At 37.8% G+C, this 21,297-nt stretch overlaps 1 protein-coding gene across 1 annotated transcript in view; it reads left to right on the top strand.

The window, feature by feature from the left end:
• LOC114649411 (uncharacterized) overlaps positions 1–21,297 on the top strand; it is a 239,282-nt gene that overhangs the window by 165,646 nt on the left and 52,339 nt on the right. Inside the window, exons 61-73 of the mRNA XM_051924730.1 lie at positions 342–416; positions 497–667; positions 2,882–3,034; positions 3,533–3,640; positions 4,876–5,036; positions 5,255–5,441; positions 5,643–5,750; positions 8,194–8,333; positions 12,751–12,917; positions 13,436–13,522; positions 19,063–19,208; positions 20,024–20,107; positions 20,315–20,483. Of these exons, the coding sequence (XP_051780690.1) occupies positions 342–416; positions 497–667; positions 2,882–3,034; positions 3,533–3,640; positions 4,876–5,036; positions 5,255–5,441; positions 5,643–5,750; positions 8,194–8,333; positions 12,751–12,917; positions 13,436–13,522; positions 19,063–19,208; positions 20,024–20,107; positions 20,315–20,483 (1,756 nt within the window). The remainder of the gene's footprint in view (positions 1–341; positions 417–496; positions 668–2,881; positions 3,035–3,532; positions 3,641–4,875; positions 5,037–5,254; positions 5,442–5,642; positions 5,751–8,193; positions 8,334–12,750; positions 12,918–13,435; positions 13,523–19,062; positions 19,209–20,023; positions 20,108–20,314; positions 20,484–21,297) is intronic.

The following is a 21,297-nucleotide window of genomic DNA, read 5'->3' as shown; positions in this document are numbered from 1 at the left end:
GGTATTGTGGGAATTATTCTGACATTTCTTTCGGCAGTTATGGGAATTATATAAAAAAAAGTGTAGCAGCATTTTGATTGTGCAGTTGGCTGTTATTCTGAGTCTACTCAGATACTGGGGAAGCATTAAAAAAGAATCAAGCTGTTATATACATAAATCAAGTACATAACATTTTTCAGAAGAAAAACTAAATGAACACTTTAAAGCAAAAGCTCTGCCAGCATGATTGAATAATGCATTAGTAAATATTATACATATTAGAAAATAAACAAATGTTAATAAATATTAGATTATTTGATTTTGTGTATTATTAATTCTAAGATATTTTCAATTATTTTCAGAGAAACTTTGCAGTGTTATACCTCCCCACTCCTGAAGGAGCAAAACTAAAACAAGTTTTATTTTCAGTTCTACAGGTAAGACGTCTAGTACATCATCCCATATTCATTATTTGCCAAGTACTACTTAAAAAAATGCTGTATACTTTTTTTTGTAGGCAAATATGGAGAAAAATAATGCTCAGCAATTGGATAACAATTTACATGCAGCGCTGGTGTCTGCTTCGTGCAATCTTTTAGAATCCATCAAGTCATGCCTTTGCAGATCAACAAGTCCAGGAAGACAACATTATCAATTCTGCTTAAGAGAAATTGCCAAGACTTTCCAAGTAAGACCTTATACAGTAGAATTCTGCAGTTTTTGGCACCATTTTGATTATTGCTTATGGTTTCTTAATTATTATTTTTATCAATACTAAGAATTTTTAATGATTTTCACAAAAATGCACACAACAAATTTACAATCATATTTGACTGAGTTATTTCACCCCCTTTTCCTGTCAAAATACCATTTATGGGATATAAATGCCTCTTTTTAATAATTGTTTTCAAAGTTAGAAACTATATCATTACAAACTCTCTTGGTCATCAGAGGAAGTTTTATATCATAGTAGATACTGCTAGGATCTTCCAGGTTAAATAATTTAGCTTGGAGCATCATAGAGACTAAGTGTTGCCACGGGTTATAATGTACTACAGCAAAAATACCATTACTATGTCTACAATTTACTGTTCACACTATAAATATGAATTCATAAATGGTACGCATTTAATTTGATCAGGTACTGGGTTTTCTTTTTACATTGTTTATCAACAAACAACTAGTCAAGATAGACACTTTCAAGGCACCTCTTATAGAAGATCGCCTGAGGGCTAAGTTAATGAAATGGAGTCAGAAGATGAAAGCACCAAAAGGAACTCGCAGAATCATTATCGCAGGATCAGACTGTCTTCTACCAAGAGAACTGACAGTAAATGGATCAGCAAAATCAATGCCAAACTAATTTAGTAGTCAAACAAAACATTGGAAAAACTTCCATCCCCACCTTGTTTTCATAATTCCCTACTAGATCTGAAGAAAGATGTTATTTTCAAGAGAATTCAATATTTGGATGCATGATGCTAAGCGTAGTAATGTTCCCATTACTAATACTGGTCATAATCCACTTGCCTGCCCCTTTATTCCTACCTAAGTATACATAGTTTTGTTATTGGAAATTGCTTCCACCTACTAAAATGGAAACAACTGTAATGCAATTATGATAGGTAGCAGACATTTAAAACCTATCCAGGGCTGCATGTCTACTTCCAGTGTTCTCTGATGGCCATTTTTTCATTTTAATAAAAGCGTATCCTCTATGTTTAGTTTCACCCCTTTTAAACTGGGCAGTCCCATCACACAGATGTTTAAGGATTTAAGATAAGTTTACTATACATATATTTTATTTGTCACATCTTTTGAGGAAAAAAGGATTGGTAAATACAAAATATCCACGTAGACAGTGCCTAGGTTAGTAACAAGATCTCTGGATTATTTGAACAGCAGAGCTAAACTATCCAATCTGTCACCTTTCCAAAAAAATTAGTCTTTTATTTTATATCGTGCCATTAACAGCATGGACTACCACAATGTGCTTTACAGAGATTACAGTACATTAACACATGTATACAACAGTACAATAAAATGAAAACTGGAAAACTAAATACCAGTATAAACAATAGTACAAAACTAACAGATATCGGGAGTAGCTCAGAAATAAATGGTGGCAGTTAACACTTCCTGTGCATCATACAAATAGGCCATTGTTGAGAATCATGAAGGAAACTTTAGATATTCTACTCCAGCAATTATTTTCCAAGATCAAATGTAAGGCTGTCATTGCTAATAGCTCTAAATGTGTCCATATTTCTGTCCATATTTTGACCACAAAAAGCTATCTGGAAGATGTTTTTCTCTCTGAGATCTTAGTGATTTTGTTTTCTATGTGCATGCAGCATTTACAGAAATCAAATTTGCTGTGTAGCAGTCACTTTATTTCTATACTGTATGAGTTAATTTAATTGTGCTAGTTCATATTGTGAAATCGTTAATACAATATTTATATAGTTTGCTTTTTTAAAGAATTTAGTTAATGGTAATTGTGTACATTCTTTTATGTGCATATTAGCAAGATAACTAAAATATTACTCTTTATAGATATCAAGTAGGTGATTGATAAATTCTAAATCTATTTCTGTTTTGCTGGTTTGTTGATTTGATATGAGTTCTCTTCAGCCATATAGCTCCTCAGTTTATTTTAATCCTCAGAGAATTACTGAGGTGTAGGTAGACAGTTTCCATTCACTCTCTAATACATGGTTCCCTGTTATCTGGCCTGTGTAACTCACATACAGTTCATGAATGGTTTGTTGACCTGTGGTAAGCTGGTGTCACTTGCCCCCTCTCCCTAAGTACATTTTTTCCTGTGACCTTCTTTATGATAAAATTACTTTCTGATGATAGTTACAGTATATACTTTTGTTGTTAATTTATTTATTTTTAGTGTTTAAGTAGATTGTCAAACAAAGATCGCCAGGATGCAGATTTGGTAACATCATTTTGGAAGCATGAAATTGAACGCATTTTTGGAGACCGACTGTGCCAGCACTCTGATCTTAGATGGTTTCAGGAAAATCTCAAAAACATTGAGGAAAAGGTATCATGATAACGTGTCTATTGTCAAATGTCTCCTTTTGTAATCTTGGGTTGAGCTACTTTATGAAGAAGTAAAATTTAAATTTCTGAAAAAACCCAGCGAGGAAAATTAGAAATGTATGTGATTTATAGCTTTAGTGACAATGCGGGTGTGTTATTATTAGATTCAGGCCATTACAGTAATATAAAGTAAACTATATAGTCTATAAATGACATGGAAAAGAATAATCATTGATGTAGAAGTAAATGCACATCACTTCTCATTATTTCTACTTTAAAATATTTTATTAAAAATTGAAAAACATAATGCATGTACAGTACGTGTTATGGTAATTTAAATAACATGTTAGCAATAAATATTACAGTGTTTTATGTAAACGTTTTAAGTCCTCTGGAGACATCCTAAACTAATTTGTTAAGGATAAAGTGCTTCTGAATATAGTTTTTAATGTAAATTCTTGTCTAACCTTCATTTTATTTTCTTTTGATGTTTACCTAGCATCTCTATGGTCTCCAATTTAACAATTTGCATGGAAACTTTATAACATTTCCTATTGAAGCAGAAATATCTAAAAAGCCATATGGAAAAAGTGACATCATATTCCAGGTAATGAGTCAATTTTTTAACATGTTCATACTGCAAGATTCAAAATGTTATAGTTCACTGATAAGAGAGGATTTGATATTCATAGGAAGGATATGTAACCCCTAGAGGAATGTATTTTATGCTATTTTATAACCTCACATATATATTACGGGTGGCACAGTGGCGCAGTGGGTAGCGCTGCTGCCTCGCAGTTAGGTCTTCCCTGCGTGGAGTTTGCATGTTCTCCCCGTGTCTGTGTGGGTTTCCTCCAGGTACTCCGGTTTCCTCCCACAGTCCAAAGACAATCAGGTTAGGTGCATTGGCGATTCTAAATTGTCCCTAGCATGTGCTTGGTGTGTGTGTGTGTGTGTGTGCCCTGCAGTGGGCTGGCACCCTGCCCGGGGTTTATTTCCTGTGTTGGCTGGGATTGGCTCCAGCAGACCCCTGTGACCCTGTAGTTAGGATATAGCGGGTTGGATAATGGATGGACGGACATAATATTACAGTTGTTAATGAACAGGTAATTCAGTTTCCAAAACATAGTGCAAAGTCGAGCTATAAATAAATAAATTTTCACTGTAATAGAGAAGAGAGATTACATTCAGGAATTGAATGCAGAGACCAAGACCTCAGAAGAAACAATCATAAGGTGAGAATTCTAGAGAGCAAGGACTAAAACCTGAATGGTCAGTAATAGATATATATTAAGTTGTGTATTAAGGTAAGGTGATCAACATAATAACACTGTTATGAACAAATCCTCATCATCCTCACCTGTTTAATGACCATTTTCTAGGTTTACCCAAGTTAATCTTTTCCACCCAAATCTTTTTCCACCACATTCTTAATTGGTTTATAAGAAAGTTTAATATGTCAAACTTTGGTTATCCTGAAAACTTACCAGCAGAGTGTTTAAATCTTTTTCAGAAATGAAACTGAAAGTGTAAATTTTTATGTAAAATGTATATCTTACTTGGTCATTAATATACATGATTTGTTTTAAGTATTTCTAAAACTTGTCCACTAGCAGGTTAAGTCAGTGTTTGGAACTGAACCAACAAATGCTGTGCTTTACTGTTCACCTTTTCAGTCACTAGGCCACTCACCTTTCCAAATATTGCTGTTAAAATTAATTTTAATAAGTATAGATGCTTTGCATATAATAGCTTTTTCAATATTATTTTGTTATAGATTACATTTGTAGAAAATCCAGTTGTCAATTGATATCCTATTTTTTTTTTTGTTTTAAAACACAGGTTCAGAGGGTGGAGCAAATACATGATGTGCAGAGCTATGTTCGGACTTATCTACAGCAATACAATGGAGAGCTGGAAAATGACCCACTGCAGGTGGAGCTGTCAGAAAACACATTAGCCCTCATGGTCAGAATTCACAGAGTCTTATCTTATTCACACAGGTAGGATAGATAGATACAGTAACTTTATTCTCATTTAAAAGACTGTAGGAAATACAGGACACGTGCCTGTAATTAAGAAAGAATGGGTATAGAAATTACAGTTACAATTACATAAAAAAATTAATAAATGGTATTTACACAGAAAGACCCTTTATATTGTGTAACACTAACATGTGATTACTATTTTTAAATGTTGTCTTTTTATTTTACTTTCACAGTGGCAACCTTGTTATCATAGGTTCTCCAGGAAGCTACCTAAGGTCACTTCTAAAACTTAGTCTCTACATTGCTGGAGTGCCTCTTCTGCAGTCAGACACATCACATAAAACTAATTTCTTCAGATGTCTTAAATTAGCAATCCAACAGGCAGCAACAGAAAACAAGGCCTCTGCTCTACTGCTGACTGTAAGTCAAGTCATACACAGGCTTTAAAGTAGACTCTTGACAGTGAAAGCAAAAAATGAACCCCTTAATATTTGCTACAGAACTAGTTATTATGAGAGAAAACAAGCCATATGAAGACTGATATACATATATTTGAAAATTATATATTATATTTATATATTTTTTATTTATACACATTGTTTATTGATTTATGTTTTTAAGGCCAGAGAACTTGAAGATCCATTCTGCCTGGATATTGTGAATAGCATTTTAATTAGTGGAGAATATTCATCCCTATTCTCAGCAGAGGAAATGCAAGATCTTGTAAAGGTAATGTTATAGTAATTTGAAAAACTCTGTATCATCACAGCTCATAAATGTGCAGAACCTTCAATTATTTGATGATGTACTGGTTGTTTCTTTACATCTTTCAAATTATGAGATGGATTGCCACAGTCTAAAATCCACTATTTTTTAAATTATACCTTGAGGAAGTTAAAGTCAGACATAAGATACACTGTACATCTTTGAGCTTGAGTGGTATTATCTGCTTCAGCCTTTCCACTTTACTAACAACAACACTGACCTAGAGAAAAGAAGAGAATATGATATTTCTCTCTTGTAATCTTTTTCAAAATGTTGTACTGTTTCAGTGAGGCTTTAATGCCTGCTCTTCTTCCTTCCAACAATAAAAAGATATGAAGTTTTCACTTTAAATGATTTCATTGCTTAAGTTGCCTTTGTCATTCCTCAGCTTGCTTGATCAGTTTTTCAATATTTTATAAGTACTACTCTTTATGGTTTAGACTTTCTAAAATGTTTTTCACAGTTTTGTATATGTGTCTGTTGGAAGTGTACCTAAAGCATTCAGTAAATCATGATGACTAAGAAATCGATTTGAAATCTTGCTTAGCCCAAATATGATCTTATTAAAAAAGTGTAATAATAAATGTGTCTAGTGAAGAATTTAAATTGTTTTAACCCTGATGTAAAAAGTGATATTACTAGACTATACCATATAATCACTTTAAAAGAGGCAAGGATTTAGCAAAACATCACTCTCCATGTTTATTTTTTAGCTGCAAAAACAGAATACCAGTAATTAGTGTATTTTGGTTCTCTTCTTAGATCTGTCTTTTTATTTCTATCTCTAATTCTCTGTCTTTCTCTCACATACACTACAGGCATAACTACAGTATTTCTTTTTTATTATACCACATTGATTGACTCCCCCAGAATAGTCATTCAACCGAACACCTTCCTTGCTCTCTCTCTCTTTGCCTCTCTTAGAGACATATGATTTCTTACATATCTTCCCAGTCACTTCTTCCACCAAGAAAGTGTGGAGGCTCAATTTGTAAGTAGCTCATGAAGTGATTGTTGGCGTCTCAAGTGATAGAGCTGCTTGCATTATGCCTGGATCTTATTTATGGATTTTAGTTCTGCACTTAATACAATCATGCCAGAGCTTCTCAACAACAAACTTCTCAGTATGGACATAGACTAAGCCACATGTCTCTGAATCACTTTAACATTCTAAGTATCAGATGTCAAATAGTGAAGATGGGTGATTATCAGTCAGGATCTTTGACCCTGAACACAGGGTCCCCTCAGGGCTATGTTCTGTTCCCAGTCTTTTTCTTTCTATACACCAATAACTACACCTCCAGTGTCCAATCTGTTAAACTAAAGTTTGATGATGACACCACCCTGATTGGCCTGATCACATATGGGTATGAGGTGCCATATTGGAGGGAGATGGATTGTCTGGCTAGTTGGTGCAAACTCAACAATCTTAATTTGAATATCTTTTAAACTTTTAAACAGTAGAAGTGATATGTGGATTAAAAAAACTCTCTCCTGCTATGCCCCTAGGTATAAATGATGTCACAGTCAACAAGGTGGAATTATTTAAATTTCTTAGCACAACTATTACCCATAATCTGAACTTGGATGAAAATATAACTGGTCTTATCAAAAAAGCTCAGCAGTTGCTGATTTTCCTTTGTCAACTTTAAAAGTTTAACCTATCCCAGTTAGTGCTGGCACAGTTATATAGAATAGTTATTGAAAGCATCCTCACTTTCTGCATAACTATTTGGTATGGCAATGCATCCCCCCACTCCAAACATAAACAGTATTTATTCAGATAACAGAAGTGATTGTAAGACTGAAACTGGACTCCACTGAGGCCCTGTATACATTACAGGTCAGGAAACTAGCCGGAAATATAAGCAAATACTACTCTCACCCAGGCAACCATCCCTTTTGGTTATTACCATCGAGGAAACATTACTGATCACTAAAGGCAAGCACTACTAGACATAGAAACTGTTTCTTTACTGCAGCACTCACTATAGTTAAACACTATCTTTGATTGTATCTGTCTCTTTGTGATTTCTATTCTCCTCCATTCACTATAAATTATGTTTATTTTTATAGGACTTTCCTAATATATTATTGGGCAGGAGTGCAATTTTCATTTAATATATTGTTTTATATATCTGTCTTTACTTTATGTAATGTTGTGATGGTGTTATGTATTGTATATTGTGTTGTTTAATTCTGTGTATCTTTATATGTGAATGGATGTAACATCAAGACAAATTCTTAGCAATTATATTGCCTGGCAATAAAGTGAAAAATTATGAAGGATTTAGTTAGTTAATTAGAGCCTGTATTTGTGGAACAATGTTGTTGAAAGATTGATAAATGAAAGTTGTATATAGTGATGGTGTAGCTTGTCCTTAATACTTCTTTTGGTTTTATCTAGATGTTGAACTCCTCAATTCAGAGAGAACAACCACTACTAGTATACGACCCATATAACTATCTGGCCTCCAAAGTGAAGTTGTACATTCACTTCCTCATATGCCTACCACCTCACCATAGACTTCTGGGACGTGATTCACAGTGAGTAGAACCAATACAACGACTTAAAAACATGTTTTTAATTTAGATTTGTTTATTTTTCCATAATTTATTATTTTACACATTAAGCTTTATAAAATTTTAAATGGGAATTTAAATGCTGCAAATATTCTAGAAAGAGTAAGACTGAATGTCTGTTGTGCATCTACCGTAAGGGTTGGTAATTAAACATCATTTCGTATTTCTATATGCATACATTTATAGATTAATCAGTTTCTTCAAATATAAAATTAATATTTATTTTTTTCTGTGGAACCGCTCACCTTTGTTTGACTGACTGACCTTTTTGCAGAAAATATCCTGGTTTGATGTCTGGATGTCACGTTATATGGATTAATGACTGGTCAAAAGATGCTATATACGCAGAGGCTGCACATTATATTGGTGAACACAATATTTTGGATGAACACATAGAAGAAATACGGTAATTGCTACTTTTCCTTTTTAGCTACTTGCTTCACCATTTCTTAATCTTTTTTTGATTATTCTCTATTCACAGTACTTGTATTTTATATAAAAATTATTTTCCTTCCTCAAAATTCACAGCTTATCTGTGAGGTCATTACTTTTTCATTAAATATGCAAAGGTTGCTCTGCACAAAGATGGTTAAATAAAAAAATGTATGTACTGTTCTACCTGCTTTAGGCAAACTGTTGCAAACGTGATGACTGCGATTCATCGTGAGATGTTATTAGGACTCCAGCAGATCCCTTGGGCCGGAAATGATACCCCAACTGTAACACTAACCACATACAGGATGCAGAAAACAGAAAAAGACAACAAAGAGACTGTTATTTCAGAAAGCACGACTGTGCCAAATTTGCCATATTCAAAAGCTATTGTTAAGGTAATAAAGTTTAAACATCTGTTGGCTCCTTTTAAATTATGATATTGCACAGTTAACTTCACAAAATTATTAAGTACAAAAATTCCTACAATTTTATTTAAATATTTGCTCTTAAACTAGGGTGGAAACACATACATAAAGTTCTTACTGTTACATAAAGCCATACATCAAGCTATAGCATAGAGCTTCCCAATGAAAATTTGATTAGTGTTATATGGAACGGTTGAACATTTCCATTAATTCTCATAGTTTTATAGTATGGCCTATATATACAGTAATCCCTTGCTATATCGCACTTTGACTTTCGCGGCTTCACTCTATCGCGGATTTTATATGTAAGCATATTTAAATATATATCGTCGATTTTTCGCTAGTTCGCGGGTTTCAGTGGACAATGGGTCTTTTAATTTCTGGTACATGCTTCCTCAGTTGGTTTGCCCAGTTGATTTCATACAAGGGACGCTATTGGCAGATGGCTGAGAAGCTACCCAATCAGAGCACATATTACATATTAAATAAAACTCCTCAAATATATTGTGCACAGGGGGGCTGTATCCTAGAGGATACGGACGCTCCTCAAAAAACGCTGAAAGACTACCTTCACATTGCTCCCTTCCTTGCTGGGCTTACTTGTGGCTGCTTTGTTCCACGATATGCTTCCCGCAGGATGCTTCGCATACTTAAAAGCCCAAACAGCACCTATTGATTTTTGATTGTTTGCTTTTCTCTCTCTCTCTCTTGCTCTGACATTCTCTGCTCCTGACGGAGGGGGTGTGAGCAGGGGGGCTGTTCGCACCCCTGGAGGATATGGACGCTTGTCTAAAAAATGCTGAAAGACTACCTTCACATTGCTCCCTTCCTTGCGGCTGCTTTGTCAAGCAATATGCTTCCCGCACAGTGCTTCGCATACTTAAAAGCTCGAACAGCACCTATGGTTTTTGATTGTTTGCTTTTTTCTCTCTCTCTCCCTCTCTGACATTCATACTTAAAAGCCCAAACAGCACCTATTGATTTTTGATTGTTTGCTTTTCTCTCTTTCTGTCTGTGACATTCTCTGCTCCTGACGCGCACTCCTTTGAAGAGGAAGATGTGTGCATTCTTTTAATTGTGAGACGGAACTGTCATCTCTGTCTTGTCATGGAGCACGTTTAAACTTTTGAAAAAGAGACAAATGTTTGTTTACTGTGTTTGAATAACGTTCCTGTCTCTCTACAACCTCCTGTGTTTCTGTGCAAATCTGTGACCTAAGCGTGACAATATAAAAATAAACATATGGTTTTTACTTTGCGGATTTTCACCTATCGCAGGGGGCTCTATAATGTAACCCCCGCGATAGGTGAGGGATGACTCTGTGTATATATATATATATATATATATATATATATATATATATATATATATATATAGTAATCCCTCCTCCATCGCGGGGGTTGCGTTCCAGAGCCACCCGCGAAATAAGAAAATCCGCGAAGTAGAAACCATATGTTTATATGGTTATTTTTATATTGTCATGCTTGGGTCACAGATTTGCGCAGAAACACAGGAGGTTGTAGAGAGACAGGAACGTTATTCAAACACTGCAAACAAACATTTGTTTCTTTTTTAAAAGTTTAAACTGTGCTCCATGACAAGACAGAGATGACAGTTCTGTCTCACAATTAAAAGAATGCAAACATATCTTCCTCTTCAAAGGAAACATTGAGTAAAGCAAACAAATCAATAGGGCTGTTTGGCTTGTAAGTATGCGAAGCACCGCGGCACAAAGCTGTTGAAGGCGGCAGCTCACACCCCCTCCGTCAGGAGCAGAGAGAGAGAGAGACAGATAAAAAAATCAATACGTGCCCTTTGAGCTTTTAAGTATGCGAAGCACCGTGCAGCATACTTAAAAGCTGCACACAGAAGGTAGCAACGTGAAGATAATCTTTCAGCATTTTTAGACGAGCGTCCGTATCGTCTAGGTGTGCGAACAGCCCCCCTGCTCACACCCCCTACGTCAGGATCACAGATAGTCAGCGCAAGAGAGAGAGAAAGAAAAGTAAGTTGGGTAGCTTCTCAGCCATCTGCCAATAGCGTCCCTTGTATGAAATCAACTGGGCAAACCAACTGAGGAAGCATGTACCAGAAATTAAAAGACCCATTGTCCTCAGAAACCCGCGAAGCAGCGAAAAATCCGCGATATATATTTAAATATGCTTACATATAAAATCCGCGATGGAGTGAAGCCGCGAAAGGCGAAGCGCGATATAGCGAGGGATTACTGTATATATATATATTGGTAATTAATATATATATATAGAAATAGACGCTATATAGCGCCCGACCCGGCACAGACTGACACAGAGGCACATATAAACACCACAGAGACTTTTATTTTTCTTCACCTGTGAGTCACGTCTTCCATGTGAACCCCACAGGCAATACACAGTCCCAAGCACTTAACCAAACAACCAACCCTTCCTCTGGCACCACCACCACCACCACCACTCCTCCCAGGCAACCTCATCCTTTTCCTCCCGATTCTGGCCCTGAATGGTGGTTGCTGTCTCCTTTTATAGTTCACCCGGAAGTGCCCCAAGTGCTTGATCATCGAGTTCCAGCTGCACTTCCGGGTGTGACGATTATGCTGCCCATACGGGCTCAGGAGTCCCAAACACAGCACCCCCTGGCGGTGCCTTCAGGACCCAACAGGGCTGCACCCAACTCCAATTCCCAGGGAGTCCTGTGGGAACCCGAGGCACTACTCCACCCCAAGGGGGCGGCCATCTAGCATCCAGGGGGAGGTATTGCAGTGTCCAGGGCTACTCCCCCTGAATATAGTGTGCAGGGGCGTCCCGGCTATATATATAAAAATATATATATACATACACAGGGTGAGTCAAAATTATGTTAACACTAATGATACGGCTATGTATGTATTTATATATATAATATGATGCATGTGTTGAACATGATGGAGATCAGATTGAGACATTCCTGTAAATCATCTTGCACATATGAAGTATGTTTTGTGAATAACTTGTTCCGCCATTCAAACGTTAACTTAATTTTGACTCACCCTCTATATATTGTTTTTTTAATTACAGGAAAAAACTGAAACAATACAGAAAGGGAGATTGAGGAGAGTATTTTGTGGACACAGCACCTTCAGACATTTCTTGGAAACCTTTAAATATATATATCAGTTAAAGTGCTCAGAGCAGGAGAAAAGTGATAAATTATTCAGGTAAGGAAATGCTCTTTGTGTAAATTTCACTGAATTGTATCACAAAAATACTGGCAAGTAGCATTTTGAATTATTCTAAAAAATCTTTTGGTAAAATTTAAATTATTATCAAGCATGAAATGATTTCTGATTCTCCTAATTTGTAGTTTTTGCCATAATTGTATAGTTTGCATAACAGCGATATGTTAAATTTTAAAACTTAAATATTATTGCAGTTTTAGTTGACCCTGGTATCAATAATATTTGCAATAAAGATGAAAATCTTTCTAGTAAAGTATATTCCAAAACTAGCAAAAAATTGTCCTTAACATAACTTCATTTTCAACAGGAAAGCTCTGGAAACATTAAATCAGACCCGTATTGATATAAATAACACCCAACAACTGGTGTCAGATTTAATAAAACAATATGGCGATGCCAAGACTGCCGCAGCAGACATACTAAATAAACTGGCTTCAAAAGCTTCAGCGCTGGAACAACTTAAAGGACAACTAGGTGATTTTTCACATTTTAATTAATTCATAATAAAAGCAATTGGTGGAAAATATGTTTTATTGAATTTGTAGTACACTAGGTTAAATCTGTACATCTCGGAAAGCAAGCAAGCATTTTAAATAAAAGAAAATATAATTTTATGTTTTTATTTTTTCACAAAGAAGTGCATTTTAGCTTTATTGCTGACTTTAAAATAAACCATAATGAATAACTAGGTGTGTTTATATGTGCAATGCAGTCCAGAATTGATTCCTGCCTTGTTCTTGGTGCTGCCAGGATAAGCTTTGTTTTCATCAACATTGTACTAATATGAGTGAGTGTGTCTAAAGTATCTATCTATCTATCTATCTATCTATCTATCTATCTATCTATCTATCTATCTATCTATAAATGCCTTGTTCCTAAAGCTGCTGAATTATGTCCTGACTGCCTGTAACCTTAAAATGAAAAAAAATGATTCTGAAAATAGGTGATTGGATGGTCTATTTTTTGGTGACTTTAGTTCCATTATCTTTTAGGTATGGGTGCAGAAAGCCTGCAGGTTTTTCTGACACAAGAAGAATCTGATTCTGAAGAACTTGAGGAGGAAGATCTGCTTAAAGATGGTAGAGCCTGAACTAAAATGACTTGTGGGATTTTTTTGCACATTCATATTTCTACTACTGTCCAAGGGCATGTTAATAGGTTTTTAGACCCTTTTAATTAACTTGGTATAAGTAAACATAGGTGTGAATGTGTGTGTATGTTCAACAAACATCTGGGGCCTCATGCATAACGCCGTGCGTAGAATTCGCACTATAACATGACGTAAGCACAAAAGTGGAAATGTGCTTACGCACAAGAAAATCCAAATGCATAAATCTTTGCGAATTCCAGCTTCCATGTTCTTCCGCTACATAAATCCCTTTCAGCATGAAAATTAACGCACATGCATGCGCCTGCTGTTCCGCCCCAACTCCTCCCAGAATTACGCCTCTTTGTATATGCAAATCAATATAAATAGCCCTTAAGATCAGCCTTCTGTGAAAAGACAATGGCAAAAGTATGAGGGAAAATAGGATAATTTCAGCGAATACCAAGTGGAGGCAAAGAAAAACATACTATTTGTTGATTTAAACAGTGGTATAAACAACAAAAGGAAGTTGTTCAAGTGACATAGCGTGTCGGAGAAACTTGAAAGCTCAAGTTCACAAAGTCGCACAGTGCCTGAAATAAAAAAGAAGTCCGATAACAAGGTTGCCGTGAAAAGGCGAGTCGTAGTCCATTGTCTCAGTGTCATATGAAAGCTTATTAGGGTGCAGAGAAAAAAAAAGGCACACAGTGTGAAAAAAGCAGGAAATGTCAATTTCAGTGTATTTATAAAGCAGTGTCAGGGATGTGGATCTGAAAAAGAAAGGATAACCACACAGGAACAGTAGCTCTGCTTTGACGCTGGGTGCCACCAGTCTGCAAAACTGAGCAGAGAACTTGCGTACGACAGCTACCGTGTAAATGTGCGTGGCTTTACGCCATGTTTAGGTTTTATACATCGCGATTTGAACGTGGAAACGTTCTTACACAACTTTTTTGTGTGTACACACCATTTATACATGAGGCCCCTGGTATTAATTGGAAGAGCTCTGGTTTCCTGCAAACTATTCCTAGAAAAAAGTAACTCGGGAAAACAACTAATGGGTGATATATTTAAATTTTATTTACTTTAGATTAATTGCAGCTTTAAATTATCCTGTTACAAATGTATTTTACTCATCTTGAGATGTCCAGGCATTGCATCTTTGGCAAGTTCTTTCTGAACTTTGTGATTGTACTGTATTAGACTTCTGCTTCCCAAATATCCAACATTCTTAACTGGTTTGCAAAATGGGTACTTGGATATATTAGTTTTATTTACTGTTTATAGATAATAAATCTTTAGCAAATAACAGAGGGTTTAAAAATGCATGGATAGATGTTTTGGTACAATGTTAGAACAATAATAATACATGATATTATGCACATGGCTAAAAGAAAATTGTTGATTTGCCTAGTACTTAAAAAATATACCAAATAAAATTTCTAAATATATTTTTTTTCAGGAAATCACTGTTCTAGGTGCACAAAAAACTTATTCTTTACAACAGCAAAAAAATGTTGTCTTATGAAATGCTCTCGTGGAACGTACCTTTTAGGTGGACTATTAAAGATCATTAAACAAATTAGAGTGTTAATGATGCTACAAAACATTCACTTATTTAAGTCCTTCTATATTGTTTGTATCTTAGATACATCTGTTTTAATATTCCATATAGAATTCTAAAATAAAGTAATACATTTTTATAAAATAATCACTTATTAAAGTATATTTTTTGTCTAAGATATCGGTATTTTGAAATCCTTTACAGAATTCTGAAAAAGTTATCCAGTATATTTAGCATATACTGGTGAAATGCTTAGCTATCATAGATATTCCTAGGCATTTCCTTACAGCCATAAGTAGTAGTTAGAAACATTCCCCAATATATGTGCTTAGCTTCATTATTTCTTAAGTTTTAATTGTGACTAATGCCATCTGTTAAACCCATGCAACGCTAATTAGAGGCATATTAAGTTTTGGCTCCATTTTGAGTGAGTAAATAGATATTCTTCATGAAAATGTTTGCACATACTTTTGAGACAGTATATAATTAATCATGATGATAAAATTACTACCAAAAAACATGCCTGGTGTTCAGTAAAGTATCTGTTTCTTTGCATAGTAATACTACCAATTCAAAATTAGTTTCAGTACTTTCTTCTTGTATTATAAACAGGATATGGTTCCTTTTATTTCCCATGGTGGGATATATGTTCCAATTTGTCAGTTAAGGTGGAATGACTTTTTTTAAATAATTAGAAGTAGATACATTTCACACCCCTCCATCTTATCGTGGTGGAGGAGTTTGCATGTCCCAATGATCCTAGGAGCTCTGTTGTCCGGGGCTTTATGCCCCTGGTAGGGTCACCCAAGGCAAACTGGTCCTAGGTGAAGGATGAGACAAAGAGTGGTTCAGTAAACCTCCTATGAAGAACAAAAAATTTGGACAGCGTTTTCCCTCGCCCGGATGCGGGTCACCGGGGCCCCCCTCTGGAGCCTGGCCTGGAGGTGGGGCTCGATGGCAAGCGCCTGGTGGCCGGGCCTGCACCCATGGGGCTCGGCCGGGCACAGCCTGAAGAGGCAACGTGGGTCCCCCTTCCCATGGGCTCACCACCTGTAGGAGGGGCCAAGGAGGTTGGGTGCAGTGTGAGTCGGGTGGTGGCCAAAGGCTGGGACCTTGGCGGTTTGATCCTCGGCTACAGAAGCTGGCTCTTGGGATGTGGAATGTCACCTCTCTGAAGGGGAAGGAGCCTGAGCTAGTGCGCGAGGTTGAGCGGTTCCGGCTAGATATAGTCGGGCTCACCTCGATGCACAGGTTGGACTCTGGAACCAATCTCCTTGAGAGGGGCTGAACTCTCTACCACTCTGGAAGGAGCCTGAGCTAGTGCGCGAGGTTTCGGCTAAATATAGTCGACGCATAGCATGGACTCTGGAACCAATCTCCTTGAGAGGGGCTGGACTTTCTACCACTCTGGAGTTGCCCCCGGTGAGAGGTGCCAAGCGGGTGTGGGCATACTTATTGCCCCCCGACTTGGAGCCTGTTCATTGGGGTTTACCCTAGTAGATGAGAGGGTAGCCTCCCTCCGCCTTCGGATGGGGGGGACGGGTCCTGACTGTTGTTTGTGCGCCAAACAGCAGTTTGGAGTACCCACCCTTTTTGGAGTCCCTAGAGGAGTTGCTAGAGGGCATACCTTTTGGGGACTCCCTCATTCTGCTGGGGGACTTCAATGCTCACATGGGCAATGACAGTGAAACCTGGAAGGGCGTGATTGGGAGGAATGGCCCCCCCAATCTGAACCCGAGCGGTATTTTGTTATTGGACTTCTGTGCTCGTCACGGATTGTCCATAACGAACACCATGTTCAGGCATAGGGGTGTTCATATGTGCACTTGGCACCAGGACACCCTAGGCCTCAATTCAATGATCGACTTTGTGGTCGTGTCGTCGGACTTGCGGCCACATGTCTTGGACACTCAGGTGAAGAGAGGGGAAGAGCTGTCAACTGATCACCACCTGGTGGTGAGTTGGCTTCGATGGTGGAGGAGGATGCCGGTCAGGCCTGGTAGGCCCAAACGTGTTGTGAGGGTCTGCTGGGAACGTCTGGCAGAGTCCCCTGTCAGAAGTAGCTTCAACTCCCACCTACGGCAGAACTTAGACCACATCCCGAGGGAGGTGGGGAACATTGAGTCCGAATGGGCCATGTTCCGTGCCTCTATTGTTGAGGCGGCTGACCGGAGCTGTGGCCGTAAGGTGGTCGGTGCCTGTCATGGCAGCAATCCCCGAACCCGTTGGTGGACACCGGCGGTGAGGGATGTCGTCAAGCTGAAGAAGGAGTCCTACAGGACCTTTTTGTCCTGTGGGACTCTGGAGGCAGCTAATAGGTACTGGCAGGCCAAGCGGAATGTGGCTAAAGTGGTTGCTGAGGCAAAAACTCGGGCGTGTGAGGAGTTTGGGGAGGCCATGGAGAACGACTTTCGGATGGCTTCAAGGAGATTCTGGTATACCATCCGGCGTCTCAGGAGGGGGAAGCAGTGCAATATCAACACTGTATATGGTGGGGATGGTGCGCTGCTGACCTCGACTCAGGACGTTGTGGGTCAGTGGGGGGAACACTTTGAAGACCTCAATCCCACTAACATGCCTTCCAATGAGGAAGCAGGTCGAACCTCGGATTCAGGAAGAACAGTGTGGTTTTCATCCTGGTCGCGGAACAGTGGACCAGCTATACACCCTTGGCAGGGTCCTGGAGGGTGCATGGGAGTTTGCCCAACCAGTCTACATGTGTTTTGTGGACTTGGAAAAGGAGTTCGACCGTGTCCCTCGGGGAATCTAGTGGGGGGTGCTCCGCCCCGATAAGGGCTGTTTGGTCCCTGTACAACCGGTGTCAGAGCTTGGTCCGCATTGCCGGCAGTAAGTGGAACCCGTTTCCAGTGAGAGTTGGACTCCGCCATGGCTGCCCTTTGTCACCGATTCTGTTCATAACTTTTATGGACAGAATTTCTAGGTGCCGCCAGGGTGTTGAGGGGGTCTGGTTTGGTGGGCTCAGGATTGGGTCACTGCTTTTTGCAGATGATGTTGTTCTATTTACTTCATCAGGCCGTGATCTTCAGCTCTCTCTGGATTGGTTCGCAGCCGAGTGTGAAGCAGCTGGGATGGGAATCAGCACCTCCAAATCCAAGACCATGGTCCTCAGCCGGAAAAGGGTGGAGTGCCCTCTCAGGGTTGGGAGCGAGATCCTGCCCCAAGTGGAGGAGTTCAAGTATCTCGGGCTCTTGTTCACGAGTGAGGGAAGAATGGAGTGGGAGATCGACAGGCGGATCGGTGCAGCATCCGCAGTGATGTGGGCTCTGCATTGGTCTGTCGTGGTGAAAAAGGAGCTGTGCCGTAAGGCAAAGCTCTCAATTTACCAGTCGATCTACACTCCTACCCTCACCTATGGTCATGAGCTATGGGTAGTGACCGAAAGAACGAGATCGCGAATACAAGCGGCTGAAATGAGTTTCCTCCACAGGGTGTCTGGGCTTTCCCTTAAAGATAGGGTGAGAAGCTAAGTCATCCGGGAGGGGCTCAGAGTAGAGCCACTGCTCCGCCGCATCAAGAGGAGTCAGATGAGGTGGCTCGGGCATCTGAACAGGATGCCTCCTGGACACCTCACTGGTGAAGTGTTCCGGGCACATCTAACCGGGAGGATGCCCTGGATAAGACCCAGGACACGCTAGAGTGACTATGTCTCTCAGCTGGCCTGGGAATGCCTCGGGATTCTCCAGGAAGAGCTAGAAGAAGTGGCCGGGGAGAGGGAAGTCTGGGCATCTCTGCTCAAGCTGCTTCCCCCGCAACCCGATCTCGGATAAGCGGAAGAGGATGGATGGATGGATGGATGGATGGATGGATGGATGGATGAAAACAAGAAAATAATTTTCTGCTTATATTGCAATCTTCTTGCATTATAACACTGTAAATTCATTAAGGTATGTCTATGTTGCTTTGAAAGGTTTCTATGCTATTTCACAAATATCTACATTTGTCCTCAGACACAGTGGATGAATATGATGAGGCTTTTTATAAAATGAAGGAAATTAGCAGTAAATCTCAAGCAAATAAATTATATGAAGATTTAGAAAATGCAAAGTATGACTTGGAAGAAGCAAGAAATAACTTAAAACATGCCAAAAATCAGGTAAAATTACTACTACTCTCATGTTAAACTTGGAAAAGTTTCTGTTTTGCATACAGTGCTTTATGAGAACAGAAACTGATGTACCAAGCAATCTTTATCCTATGTTTTTCTTTTAATGATGAATAGTTCCCCAAGAAGCTCAACACATACAGCTAAGTAATAGTGATCGTATGTGTTTTAGGAAAGCATGTTTACATACTCATTTTTTTAGTATATTTCTGAGTAGTAGCCTAAGAAGTCATTATTAATAATGTTATCTGCATTAATTTGTACATGAAAGAATACCTCCACCAAGAGCCTGGTTACCACAGTAGTAACTGGAGCTGCATTTTCCTGTTATAGACTTTTTGGATAATTTAAATAAAATATTTTAATGTTTTTTTGGAATAATTAAAAAAAGTAAACTTGATGAAGCACATCTAACAATGCAGTATTGCCTAGCATGCTTGATCAGGTACCTTACAGGGATACAATGCCGCTATAACTAGGCCCTACTTAATGAAATAGAGATTTGATCATATAAAATGGGAAATTCACCCACTTTTCCCTCTTTCCCAATTAAAAGACCACAACTCCCAACAGCATTTTTGTAGGTATGTGGTGTGTTGTTTATAGCAACAGTTCTTTGTGATACCATATTGGTGTAGTTTGGAGGAATTTCTTATAAAAAATTTGTGACATAATTTTACAAAATTACTCTAGACTATTCATGTCTTAGTGATCATTACTCATGGAAGAAACACATTTTTTTGTTGTGTGCCAATTGTAACTTCATATATTTTAAAGCATGTTGTTTTTTTCTCTTGTATCAACAGGTGATGCATTGGTGTTCTAAAGTTGATAAAAGCTGCATAGAGAGAATAAGTCGTTGCCAAAATCCACCGTTCCTTCTTGGTCAGGTATTGTTCAATCATTTTATAGTCTGACTTTTAGTAATAACTTTATATTCATTTACTTCTCTCTGTATTTTATTTTTTTAACTGTTCAAAGCCATAATCGTTTGCCACTTTAATTTTTTTTTCCACTGTGTTGAGAATTCCATTTCAGCCAAGATATGCCATAACAAGGACAGCTGCTTAATCATATTAAATGTTCATTTTTGGCAGATATTAGAAATGGTGCTTGTGATGCTGGGCCTTTTACCTTATGCATATGAAATGGATCTTGAGACTCCAAGGCCTCTAAGAATATCTACTGAGTTTTCAGAGGGCAGGCGATCCCAAAAATCAATGGCTTCCTTATCTGCTAGAAACTCAAAAAAGTTGATTACAAAAGGTAAACTAGCAGCATGATTAATATGAATTAAGAAATGTGTTAAACTTTATTTATATCAAAATTATTTTAAAACACAAATATGGAAAGTATAGCACTTAACCTCCCAACGTTATACAATCCTAACTCTTTGCAATATTTTACTCTTGACATACAATTACAAATTTAAAATCCTGAACAAGTTCACTACATAGTACGTATGCATTTTTAAAATTTTCTTTAATATATTTAGTTAAAAGAGTTTTCAAAATGAAATTTAGGATTTAGAGTAATTTTCCTGGAACATACTTTAGGTGCCACCCCTTGGCTCTTCAGCTGTTCCATGAGATGTGGTTCCAAAGTCTGGATGCTTCAATGAATTTTGCCAAGATAGCACTCAAATATTAGCCATTTTTTCAGAGAGACAGCCAGTGTCTTTCTCTCAGTGTGTGTTAACTGAATGTTTTATCATCTTATTCAAATATAGTTTTGCAAGAAGTTGACCATTTACATTTACAATTTCCTGTATGCCTGATTTTTACACTTTTCTTCCAGAATATTCCTGCAAGTTTTTGCAATATAAAAGATGCTTTACTTCACGTTTGTTTTGTTTTGTACTTTTTCCGTGGATATTTGCATTTTAGAAGGTTTTTGCAGAAAACATTTATAAATCTGTATAACGATGGGGCAAATTTATGAGAAAATATATAAATATAGCAAAAAATAATTAAATATAAGTGACAAACACCATTTAAAGCATTAGTGACATAGTAATTGTTGATTATATTTGTTGCAAGCACTACTCATGTCTGTTTAAAAGGCTTCTATTAAAACCGAA

Source organism: Erpetoichthys calabaricus, chromosome 3 (genome assembly GCF_900747795.2).
Source record: "Erpetoichthys calabaricus chromosome 3, fErpCal1.3, whole genome shotgun sequence".
NCBI lineage: Eukaryota > Metazoa > Chordata > Cladistia > Polypteriformes > Polypteridae > Erpetoichthys > Erpetoichthys calabaricus.
The sequence above is the reverse complement of the archived record's forward strand: the minus strand, read 5'-3'. Positions and strand labels throughout refer to the sequence as shown.